Source organism: Polyodon spathula, chromosome 2, assembly GCF_017654505.1.
Source record: "Polyodon spathula isolate WHYD16114869_AA chromosome 2, ASM1765450v1, whole genome shotgun sequence".
Classification (NCBI taxonomy): Eukaryota; Metazoa; Chordata; class Actinopteri; order Acipenseriformes; family Polyodontidae; genus Polyodon; species Polyodon spathula.
The window spans coordinates 41,927,552-41,940,451 of NC_054535.1; the positions used below are offsets into that span (position 1 = coordinate 41,927,552).

Here is a 12,900-nt window from a genome sequence, read left to right on the forward strand (position 1 = left end):
ACAAAATGTTTTCTTTCTCTCGCTCGCTATATTCTTCAAATGTGCCTATTAGGATAATTGTAACCTTCTAATATTAAGTTAAAGAAAATGAAGTTACTTACGGTTTAAATTAATCTGCCACTTTGAAAGGTTTGGGTTTATCTTTTCATAAGCCCAGAATTCATTACCTTTATTCTGGTAAACTTTGGGAAAATGTGGATGATTGGTAATTATTATCATTCGAGTGGTAAATGATGTGTTGTGGTCCTCTGCCTTCAGTTCTTGCTATACTAGATTTAAGTGCAGCTTTTGACGCCATTGAACACTCCGTTTTAATTGACTACCTTGAATATATGGTGGGGCCTGTCAGATACTGTCCTGTCCCGGTTCCGGTCCTATCACTCCAACAGGTTTCAGTTTGTTAAAATTTGTTAAAAGGTTGGGTCCCCCAGGGTTCGATTCTTGGCCCAAATGTATTTTCTCTTTATATGCTACCTTTGGGTAATATTATTTGTAGATATGGAGTTCATTTTCACTGTTATGCTGATGATAATCAGCTTTACCTGTCTCTCAAGCAGGGTGATGGGTCTGCTGCTAATATTTTGAATACCTGTCTTTTTGAGATAAAAAAAAAAAATGGTGTGTTTAAAAACTTCCTCATGCTAAATTTAGACAAAACATAAGTGATGATATTGGGACCTCAGAAACAATACAAGAATATACACTCGTCTGATTTTGTGCTTGATGGTCTTTGTACATATTTTAGAGCAGAAATAATAATTAAAAAAAATGAAATGCATCAATGCTGAGACGTTGATGCGTGCTTTTACATCGTCAAGAACTGATTATTGTAATGGTCTTTTAATTGATATTGATACACAACTTTAATTGATACACAACTTTACGGTTCATGCTGTGGGAATATTCAGACTTTATTTTGTATACTTTCTCCGGCCTGCAGTTGTGTTTTCGATGGCCCTACTGTTTCAGCCTTATCTTGTTTACGTTTCCTTGCATTAAATTTATGCTTAGCGCTTACCTAGAGTGTAACAATACAGTAATAATACAGCCTTACCGCACAAAGCACAAAACAGCACATTACCATCGACGTGAAATTCGTGCTTGACAAATTCGTTGACCCCATCTTTAGGGTTGATTTTTGTTGTTTTAGGCATATTTGAACAGCTCTGAATACTGAAGTAAACTGAACTTGAATATCGGAAACAGTTTTATTAGATAGGTATGTTTACGTAAATTTAAAGCAAAGATGCCGATGCTGATATTTAGATATGGCACCTACTAAGATCTCTGATAATGTTGTAATAGTGCGCCGTGCTGTACAACCATGTTTCAATAAAACATTGCCATCTAGTGGACAAGAGTGAGATTCCTCTATAATCCCAGTTTATAATTTTTTTTTTACTTTGTTTAAAAAAAAATAAAAATAATAATAACAAAATTTTAAAAAATATCCACCCATCTTATATTAATAATCTATTTCGAATTTACGTTAAACACAAAACAACCCCCAGTATGCCTGGGGGGGTTTGATTTTTATTTAAATAAAAAAAATGCATTACAGGCACCAGCTAGTAACCAAACAATACAAGGAAAATTATCAAGCGTTTTTCTTCGATTTAGAAAGAATAGAACAAACAGCAATTTGCTTTTGGTAAAACCAATTCACACGATACCGCGTCTTCAACTTTTTAAAACTATTGATAAAAATTTTCGGTACATAATCCATGGTCACGTGACAAGGGAGGGTATACGTATTAGGTCACGTGAAAAGTGTCTGAACCTGTGCGGTGGGACACTGTTGGGTTGGCTGTTGATTGTTTCATCGATTTGATCCAGTTTGGGATTTTAATCATGTCTCTGGAAGTCGAATCGGCGGAGTAAGTTTTGTGTTGAGTAGAACGAGTCTGCACTACTGCTATTGTATTGTATTTATATCCACTAAATGTGAGCGAACGAGGATGTGTGTGGCTTTGAGGCCTAGTCAAAGCCGTAGCTGTGTGGATGCGGTTTGTTTTTCCTAATCGGGGAATGTTGGGATTGTGTAGCTTTCAAAAACGGCATAGTTTAAGAAAAAAAAAAATCGGTGGAATGCATATACGAAGTGAAATACTGGCACACGCAATTATATTGTACATCTTCTTCCAGAAAACAAAATGTATTGTATTGTTTCGTTGAGTTCTCCTGTTATTGCACGCAGTACGTGTGCTACTCAATTTAGGCGTTTTAGGGTATCGCAACAGAAACAAAGTAAGCCAAGAAGAAAAAAAAAAACCTGTACAGTTTTAAAGAAATTGTAAAACATTGCTGTGTACATAATGTAGTTGAATCATGTTTGGGACTGTGGGCGGATTAATGCCAGGGAGCACATAGCATATCTACAACAACACCACAACACATTACATGTACGGAAATCCTTTAGCGAGGCTTCCCAAAGGTCATCATCAGGTATATATATATATATATATATATATATATATATATATATATATATATAAACTTAGCTCAGATTCACAGCAAATGTAACCCTTTTATTTGCTTATTTTGTTTTTAAATTGTTTTTCAGCGTCATACGTCTGATCATGCAGTACCTGAAGGAAAACAATTTGCACCGGACACTGGTTACCCTACAAGAGGAGACGACCGTCTCCTTAAACACTGTGGACAGTATTGAGAGTTTTGTAGCCGATATTAACAGTGGGCACTGGGACACAGTCTTGCAGGCTATACAGTCTCTCAAGCTGCCTGACAAGACTCTCATTGATCTTTATGAGCAGGTAAGTGATGTTCCATGTGGGCTTAGCGTACAGAAGGTTATATTTCAGAGATTTGTATCACATGCTTTTAAATAGGACATTAATTGTATCTTATGGAGTCATGTTTGAGTCCAGTTACATTTTGTTAATGGTTCAACAATTATTTCTAACTAGCTTTCAGTTAAATGCACAGTTCTTTTGACCGTGTCTTTGATTTCCTCATTCCATAAAGCAATGTGACACTGAGCTCTGTGGGCTCAAAGTTGAAAGGTCAGGAGGGATGAATTGATGCTTGTAATTCATTATTAATACTGTGCATTGTATGGGAGAAATAGTCAGTATTAGAGCTGCAGAATAATGATTGTAAAAATAGAAAGGAAAACCAATGACATCTTTGTATTTACTATTTGCTCACTGAGTTGCACATTTTCCTCCTGCTCCTTTTTAATGAGTTGCTTTCCATGTCCCTCACAGGTGGTGTTGGAGCTGATTGAGCTGCGTGAGCTGGGAGCTGCCAGGTCTCTGTTAAGGCAGACAGACCCCATGATCATGTTGAAGCAAACCCAGCCAGAGAGATATATTCACCTGGAGAACCTCCTGGCCAGGTCCTACTTTGATCCCAGAGAGGTAAGCTATATGATTCCAGATACTTTGTTCAGAGAAGTTGCTTTTTTAATTCAAGGATTTTAAATGTAAGTTAATGGAGCACTTAATTTTGGAGCAAAATATTATCCTACTTTGCATTTGGAGAGTGAGTGTTCTTGCCTGGGATATAAAATAAACTTTACATTGCCAACTACAAGGTGCAGTTTTGACAGGATGGAAATGTTAATTGTACGCACATACATTAAAAGGCGGGGGGGGCGGGTACTATGAAATGCTACCTCGGCTCAAGGATGTCTTCTCGGGACTAGTTAATGTAATGACCTAAAATTCTTTCAACACTTTTCTTTTGTTCACTGTCTGTGATACTTTAAGCGATTGCGCAATCCATCACTTCAGTACCTAATTTCGCAGCACATTCATCTCTAATGTGAATTTCTTTCTTTGCAGGCCTACCCAGATGGCAGCAGTAAAGAGAAACGGAGAGTAGCAATCGCTCAGGCTCTGGCAGGAGAAGTCAGTGTGGTTCCCCCTTCACGTCTTATGGCCCTACTTGGGCAGGTGGGTTTACACAATGGATTTGCTATACTTGAGCTCAGGTTTTAAGGGAAATCAGATTTTGTGTTTTCAATGTATTCCCCAGTAGACTATGGTCTGCATAACAAAACCAGCATATAGTTTGACACAAACTGACACTGGGCATATTTACAGGCAGTCTCAATGCCAAGAATCAGATGGACTAAACAAACTGCTCTTAAGAAGTTGGTCCACCAGTTCTGGTTTATGGAGTACTGTAGGGTAATGTGTTTAAGCACTGTTGATTACGTAGAGAGCAATTTAGTCCGTAGTGCTGCTTATTCACAAGCTGCAAAATTAATCGGTAAACGTTTTGCTTCCCTGCAGTCTCTGAAGTGGCAGCAGCACCAGGGGCTCCTTCCACCAGGCATGACCATTGATTTGTTCAGGGGTAAAGCAGCTGTAAAGGATGTGGAGGAGGAGAAGTTCCCCACACAGCTCAACAGGCACATCAAGGTAAATCTGGGCAAATTATGTTTAACACAATTTTACTTGTTGCCTTTGTGTAAAAATAAATACATAATAATAATTCTGATACAGTTCTGTATGAGGATTTTAACTGGTCTCTTGTGTTGCCTAACAGTTTGGCCAGAAGTCCCATGTTGAGTGTGCGCGATTCTCTCCTGATGGTCAGTATCTGGTCACTGGCTCTGTAGATGGATTTATTGAGGTGTGGAACTTCACCACTGGAAAAATCAGAAAGGTAGGTTTTTGCAGTGCAAGAGCATTGTGAGGTTATGGATTGGGTTACCAAATCATGTGTTTGCTGAATCATTTGGATCCTTTGACTGGAGTTGATCAAGTTTTGAGATCAGTCAGCTACTAGAAACCATTCAAGAGTAGATGTGCCTAATGACTGCCTCCTGTTTGTAAATTTTTTTGATTACTGTGAATACAGTCAGCACCACCTAATCAGGATACTGATTATGGGGTATTTCTGCTTAAGTGGTGTACAACCTTGGGAGACGGTTCTTCTCAATGCTGTTTATGCCACTGTCACAAAGACTGCTGGAGTGGGGGATGTCAGACCAGACCCAGGAAATAAACAGAGAGGTGGAGTTTGGTGAAGCTGAGCGAATGGTCTTGCTCAGCATTTAATAATGAACAGACGGACAGAAAATAAAAGGTTGCAAGACAAACAAAAACACAGGACACGGCACGTTCGCCAAATTAGAGACAAGCAAAACGGACTAACACTAAACACGATGAGCTGATATTTTTAACTTATTATTATTACCTCCGTCTCCAGTCCCATTCTCCACTCACCGAACACACAACCCACATTGAGTGAAACCATGCTGCGTTTATGCAGCTGTACCGAGACTCAATTGCTAATCAATCATTCAATTGGAGTTGCGGTACAACTGCACGTGAATTAATAAATTGCAATTCCCCGTGCTCACATATTATTACTTTTTATTTCTGCAATCCTCATGCCTAAATACAAATATACATTTTAAACACTCGTGTTTCACAGACCCGTTTATCTCACGTGTACCAATGACTATACACCAACATTGACACACAACATACAACACTTAGTACACATAGGCGGACACTTTGCCACAGCCACTTAATTGGGACTTCCTTTAATTTGGCTACGGTATTTTAAAATGATCAACTGAGATCACTTTTCTGAGCAAGACAGGTTCGCATAGCACAGTGCAGTACTTGATTACACTGAGTTGCATAAACCACATTGAACTCTTGAAGGAGCTGTAGTCTCCTGTGGCTTCTCAAGCTGTTGCAAAAAAAGTTGTTGTGTCAATATCACAGGTGCCTTGCCTTGTGATAAGATGTCATTTTCATTCTTTCATTTTATGTAAAAATAAAAAACGGCGATTTTTAATTTTGTTTAGGAGTTAAAAAAAAAAAAAAAGACTAACATTTAATCGTAATGTGATTTTTGATTTCTTTTCATTTAGTAACAGTGTGACTAATGTCATCTCAAATGAGACTGATTTTAATTGGGTCAGCTGCTTCAAGATATTTTTACTTGTCTCAAGGCGTCCCAATTTAAAGAGCTGCCAACAACTTTTTTATGCAACATTGTCCATGTAAAATCTGTTTGTCGTACAACATAAGTTGTGTAAGTCGTGTATATTTTTTTAGTTTATCAAATTGAAAATCTGAATTTTTACTTTTCAATATTGATTTATTTTTATTTATTTATTTTAGAAACAGAATCCTACAAATGATGCATTTTTATGCTTAGACTCCCCCCTCCCCTTGCTGGCTTCTGTGTGTGTTTTAAGCACAAAGCACTTCTCGTTTGATAACAAAAAAACACACTTGCTATCTTTGCTCTAGGATTTGAAGTACCAGGCTCAAGACAACTTCATGATGATGGACGATGCAGTGCTGTGCATGTGCTTCAGTCGGGACACTGAAATGCTGGCAAGTGGTGCACAGGACGGAAGGATTAAGGTAATAGTGACAGATATTTTACTCTGTATTTTATTTATTAACTGCTATACACTTTAAGCAGTTTGCAACAATACAGCAAAAACAAGACCATGTTTTTCCTGGATAGCTTCACTAGTATGAAGTTTTGGAATGTAGGTTCTTAAACTTAAATTAGCCCATATATGAAGGTGCACAGTAAACCTCAGCTTTGGGTGTGTTAGTGGCCATTAGGATGTCATTTGGTTCAAGTAATATTTTGTACCTTAAAATATCTTTCCCAAGTCTACTTGATATGTACGTGGGGATACACGTGGCCACTGTTTACATGCTCATACCTTGTATTTTAATGATAACTACATAGGGACATTTTACTTTTTTTATTGTATATGTAAAGACAACATATTTCCACACAACTTCTTTATGAGCGGCTCCTTGTTTAAGTGTTTGGAACCTGATACTTCTACCAACCAATAAAATTGTGTGATTCTGAACCCTACCTACCCTCTGTCACATGGTAAACTATTAAGGCCACTGTAATGTGCAATGCCCCATGCAATTGTTCTGTTGAATTCAGTACATGCATTCATTTTTTACTGATCCGTAGGGAATAGTATTGGTGCAATTGCTGGCCATTGGTTAAATATGAAATACAATGCAGCATTTCTATATTCACTTTTCATTATTTTTTAAACTCCTACCCCTTTACCACATGTTCCATGTTTCAGGAACATTTGTAGCGAGCTTGCTGTCTTTTTGTGTACATCTCTGCCCTGGAGAAAGGCAAACGTTAGTAGCTGATCCAGAAGACTGATGGGCCATCCTTTTAAATTGCAGGTGTGGAAGATTCAGAGTGGCCAGTGCCTGAGACGTTTTGAGCGTGCTCACAGCAAAGGAGTCACCTGTCTCAGCTTCTGCAAAGACAGTAGTCAGCTTCTCAGTGCTTCTTTTGACCAGACTATCAGGTATGTTGAACAACATAGCACCAAATAACACAACACCCCTATTTTGTGTTTCTACTATTCAGTATGTATTCATTTTTCCCCCACTGTACATTTTATTGCGCTAAAGAAACATTTGGGTTTAATGCACGAGCACTGATGAGAGACATCCAACATGCGTTATTTTTTTGTGTGTGTTTGTAGAGTTCATGGACTCAAGTCTGGCAAAACCCTGAAGGAATTCCGCGGTCATTCCTCCTTTGTAAACGAAGCCACTTTTACGCAGGATGGACATTACATAATCAGTGCATCTTCTGATGGCACAGTCAAGGTATAATGACCAGAAACATTTCGTTTGGCAGGCTTTTACAAAGGATTGTTTTAAAGGGTACATCTTGAATGTGGCAAGTATTGTACATTTGTCAGTGGCTAATGACCGCACCACGTGAGTGTTATTTTGTGGATTGGCCCAAAGTATTTGCTCAAATACAACAAGGTTTAAGTTTAATTATACTTTATTGACCGCATGCAAAATAAGGAAATATTTATCTATATTCTGGAGAGAGAGGCTGCAGTCATTGCGTTCTTCCTGCTCCAACAAAAAGCGCTAAACAAGCCTGTTTTATACAGTATCTGATGTTTACATCTTTCATAACTGCCTTTTTGTTTTGCCCAATAGTCCATGTTCTGGTTAAATCTAGGGCTGTGTTCGAAGGTTCGTTCGCTAGCCAGGAATTCGAAGGTAGATCACAACCTTCGAAGGTTTGTCTGGCAGTTTGTATTTTTACAATAAAAAAAAAAATCTGTGTTTGGAATGTGAAACTGTTACAACGCTGAGAACTGAAGCATTTTTTTTTAAACACATTTTTTTGTAAACAAGTTGGAAATTACAAGAAATGTTAAATATTCATCCGTTAATCGTGATCGTGATTTACAGCTGATAATCTAACAGAAAATTGCGTTATTGTCCAACAATATTGTATATGTATGAGTATCGAGAACAGCATCAATTACGTGTACATAAACGTGTTTTTATTTATGCTAAAACATGATTACTGTTCTATATAATGTATTTAAACTACATGTTAATGTTTTATTCCATTTATATAGATTACCTGTACGATAATAGGATTTTCAATCAAATATAGACCAGTAGCTTTGGTGATGTCACCAGTAAATTATGCAAATTAGTAATATTGAAGATTCAAACCTTCCTTTCATAATGTCTTCTGAACCTTCGTAGATCAAACTGTACCCTTCGTTACAGACCTAGTCACATTGTTATGTCTGCTTCAAATGTATCCCTTATGCTAGTGAAACAGTTGTGGTTGTGGCCTTGCAGATGCAGCTATTTACTGAAACGTAGTATTTTCTCTAACATTTTATTTAGCTCATACTACACGCTTAGTACGTCATTGCAGTAACGTCATGTAACTTTCATTATATATATATATATATATATATATATATATATATATATATATATATATATATATATATATATATATAATACACACACATGCAAAAGTCAGATGTTTGTATTTGGTAGAAATGACAAATACCTTGCACTTATTTACCACCTCACCAGAAGTTGTGTAACAGTTTAAACCATGACAAATGAAAGAGCTCTCTCTCTCTCTATATATCTCACTATTAGTGTATGAATGACTGACTTAATTAAAAAATACAAAATGGTTGTGAGTGTTAATATTACACTAGGTTATTTATAGTTACACCTGTAATTTGCCTTTGTTCTGTGAAAGGTCATAGAAAACTTATTAGCCTATCCTAATACCATTGTAAAATAACATGACATTTTACAGGGTGATTTTAGAAAGTAGGTTTACCACATCAACACGTGGTAGTTTCTAATCACTCTGTATATTGTGACCTTGACTGACATTTTTTTAATCTGATGTTGCTCACAGTAATTTATATTTTGTTTTTACAGATTTGGAACATGAAGACAACAGAGTGCTCTAATACTTTCAAGTCCTTGGGTACTACAGCCGGAACTGACATTACTGTAAACAACGTCATCCTGCTGCCCAAGAACCCAGAGCACTTTGTAGTGTGTAACAGGTCCAACACAGTGGTTATCATGAACATGCAGGGACAGGTGTGTTAATGGCATGGGAGGCAAGGGTAAAAGGATGGTCAAAAGAGCATTTAAATATTAAGAGGGTTAGTGATATGCCTTGCATTGTGTAGCAGTTCTCGCAATTTATTATTTTTTTTTTTTCAGTTTTGCTGCGAGACTTACTAGGTCCACTTGAGATGAATTAGGCAAAGCATAGCATGGAAAATATTCACTTGGAGTGGCTTGAACTGCTATCAATTGAGAATCTTTTGCCATCTCGTTAAGTGCCATTTTTTTGAAGAATACGTTCTTGGTGATTGGTTAAAGTCCTTACATTTTGAGATATCTTAAATGTACACAAAGGTTAACTTTTTTTTTTTCACCTTTCACAAGCTTAAAAAAAAGGAAAAACTGTTAAAGGAGGTTATGGGGACCTAGGTTCTGGCATCTGACCTGAATGTTATAATGAACTGCTCACCTAGACTTTATGCTTCGCATTTCACCTTATGTGAATACAGGTTATGGTAACGTGCTGTAATTAACGTTTACAATGTGCATCGGTTTCAGATTGTGAGAAGCTTCAGCTCCGGTAAAAGGGAAGGTGGTGACTTTGTGTGCTGCACACTGTCTCCCCGTGGCGAATGGATATACTGCGTTGGAGAGGACTTTGTGCTGTACTGCTTCAGTACAGTCACTGGCAAACTGGAGAGGACCTTGACAGTAAGTGCACTTGGTGGTTTTTACACTGTTTCAAGCTGCAGTTCTTGCTAACGTCTGTGATGAGTAATTCAGATATACAGGAAATATACATATAAAATAGCTAGATGGGCTCCGGAGTGGCGCATCCAGTAAAGGCACTCCACTTGGAGTGCAGGATGCGCCTTATAGCCTGGAGATCGCTGGCTCGAGTCCAGGTTATCCCATTGCCGATCGTGGCCGGGAGTTCTCAAGGGGAGGCGCACAATTGGCAGAGCACCGTCCGGGTGGGGAGGGTTTAGGTCAGCAGGGTAATCCTTGGTTCACCGCGCACTAGCGACTTCTGTGGCCGATAGGGTGTCTGCAGGTCTGCTGTAGAAGCCACTCAAATCTGTGTTTTCCGGCACTATTGGACTGGTTTTTTATCTGCACAATTACAAAGAGGAACCAAGCAAATGGCACATTTTTAAAGGGTAGAAAATGGATAACAAAAAAAACAAAACATTAGGAGGCTATGTCCGTAACTGTGTACAGAGTATTTGAAACTGCTTTCTTTTTTGACTAGATCCATGAGAAGGATGTCATTGGAATTGCACACCACCCACATCAGAATCTGATCGCCACGTACAGTGAAGATGGTCTCCTCAAACTATGGAAACCGTAGCTGTTTCCCCTGGGTTGGATTCAATGGACATGGAGGAGGGGCTGCATCTGTTGGACTTGTTTTGCTTTCATACCATGATTTTTATGTTTTGATAAGAATTTTGGTTGCATTTTATACAACTTCTATAAATGTGTTTCTTATCCAGATTATTCTTTTTTTGTTGTTGTTTTCCCCTTTCTAAATTTTATTTTCTGTAGTGTTGCTTCCAGTTTTAAAATACAGTTAATGTACCTATTTTCCTGAATTAGGATCAACATGAAGACTGTAAAATTGAAATGCATGTTTGGATATTCTGGTAGAATTAAATCCCCTTCAAAACTGTTTCTGCTTTTATTTTGGATAATATAGGACTTATTTTTTTGCATGTAGTATGTAAAGCCTACTAATGCATCATGAGTGTTTGTTTATTGTGTCCTCTTAGAAATTAAATCATAGGAAGATTGTTGTGCAGAAGCTTACTCAATATATTGAGCTTCATCAAGTGTTGTTCAGTTGCTTTTTAAAAAACTGTTCCCCTTTGACCTGCTCTCATGATGCAGAGCCACTCCGAGACTGTACAGTCTGCCTGAATAGCAGCCACCCGTTATTGCTGCTTGTGATTTCATTTACACCTTTTAATATGTGCTACACCAAAACAAATGTGTGTGTTTTATGTGTGAATTGACTAGTGAGGCCCAATGAGTTTTGTTTTTTCAATTGTACATTTCATTCATTTTAGTGCCGCTTTGTGAAATTTAGGTTGTACATTTGATTTAAGAATAGTGCAATATGTTTGCATGCAATTCAGCCTATTCAGCGTTCAAGGAAAAATAACACTAGATCAGCAGTGGCGAACCTATGGCACGTGTACCCAGAGGGGCACACACTGTCAAAAAAACAGACATGCAAAATTTGGGGTCACTATCACGCTTGCTTTTTTATGTCTATAAATTTATAACAAACTATAATATAATTTAGAAACAAAAATGGAGGGAGGGATGGAAAGAAACTGCATATGTTTATATTTTATTTTTTGTCTGAATTTGATTAGTCTTGCTGCCTTGCTTTTCCTCCCACTGGTCTACAACATAGTAAACTTCCATTGCCTTCTACCACAAGCATGCTCTCCACCAGCAGACTCCAGCAAGAACAGCATGTGAGTGCACATTAGAATGTGCAGTGTACTAAGAGATGGGGAATGTAAGGGAATTGCTTAGACTAGATTACAAGTTCTCAGGGAAGAGTGGAAATCATGGGAGGTGAGGGGAGACTAGCATTAAGTGTACATTGAAGTATAAAGGGGAAGAGGGGGTGTGGTGGGGTTGATGACCAATACAGTGTATGTTTGGCCATTGGTCTGATAGAACTGGGGTAAAATGTGGTTGTTTTTTCGTTAGGTATGACACCCAGCCAATGTCTCCAACAATGGGAATCGTTTCAAAGTGCACCAAATCTTAATTCAATATGCAAGAATCCCACCGAGTTTTTATTCCATATCAACCCGACATAAAAACTTCATCAGATCCTTTATTTATTTTCGTTATCATTATTTTATTATTATTCAATTTTGCTTCGCCACATGGTTGCTGAGCAAGCCAAAAAAACAGTGCTTTTTGACAACCTGTTTTCAGGACAGCGATATGCCAGGGTTACTCCTTTTTTTCAAACGATCAATAGTTTCCAACTTTGTTGCAACATTAAATTATTTTCATTTCGGATGCATAGTTACACAGCGCATGGTTTTTATTAAACAAAAGACCTTGTGTTTCTTTATATTATTTTTTACTTTGGGGTCCAAGGGCCAGTCCGCAGCTCTGTACTAAATTCCCAAGTTCGCTGCAATTGACCCCTAGTGTTTGATTTGTTTTTATTTGTCTAGTTAGGATTGTAAGAAGCCCATATCCGCCACCAAAAAAACAAATACATTTTAAATTTCCATTATAAGGTTGACTTACTATCTTGTTATTTCGAATTATAGTAAATCGAAATAACGAGATGCGTTTGGCCATTGGTCTTATAGAAGTAGGGCAAAATGTGGTCGTGGTCAGACAATGGCCAAACATATACTTAGTATCTCGTTATTTCGATTTACTATAATTCGAAATAACAAAATAAAAAATCAAAATAATGACAGTGTGTCAACCTTATAATGGAAATTTAAAATGTATTTTTCTTTTTGGTGGTGGAAATGAACTTCCATAGGAT

At 37.6% G+C, this 12,900-nt stretch overlaps 1 protein-coding gene across 1 annotated transcript; it reads left to right on the forward strand.

Annotated features, from left to right (window-relative positions):
• The first annotated feature begins 1,766 nt into the window (after nt 1-1,766).
• LOC121296564 (WD40 repeat-containing protein SMU1) lies at nt 1,767-11,037 on the forward strand. Its single transcript, XM_041222272.1, has 12 exons — nt 1,767-1,877; nt 2,564-2,774; nt 3,228-3,380; nt 3,807-3,917; nt 4,260-4,388; nt 4,516-4,635; nt 6,243-6,359; nt 7,173-7,300; nt 7,481-7,607; nt 9,228-9,395; nt 9,924-10,076; nt 10,618-11,037. Exons 1-12 carry the CDS (start codon nt 1,852-1,854, stop codon nt 10,714-10,716), a joined length of 1,542 nt encoding a protein of 513 aa, XP_041078206.1. The 5' UTR covers nt 1,767-1,851; the 3' UTR covers nt 10,717-11,037.
• The last annotated feature ends 1,863 nt before the right edge of the window (nt 11,038-12,900 follow it).

Excerpts from the sequence above, each read along its gene's own strand:
- LOC121296564 (XM_041222272.1), top strand. The coding sequence starts at position 1,852 with ATGTCTCTGGAAGTCGAATCGGCGGA. Across the intron at positions 6,360-7,172 it reads CACAGGACGGAAGGATTAAG|GTGTGGAAGATTCAGAGTGG; the intron begins GTAATAGTGACA and ends TTTAAATTGCAG. Across the intron at positions 9,396-9,923 it reads TCATGAACATGCAGGGACAG|ATTGTGAGAAGCTTCAGCTC; the intron begins GTGTGTTAATGG and ends CATCGGTTTCAG.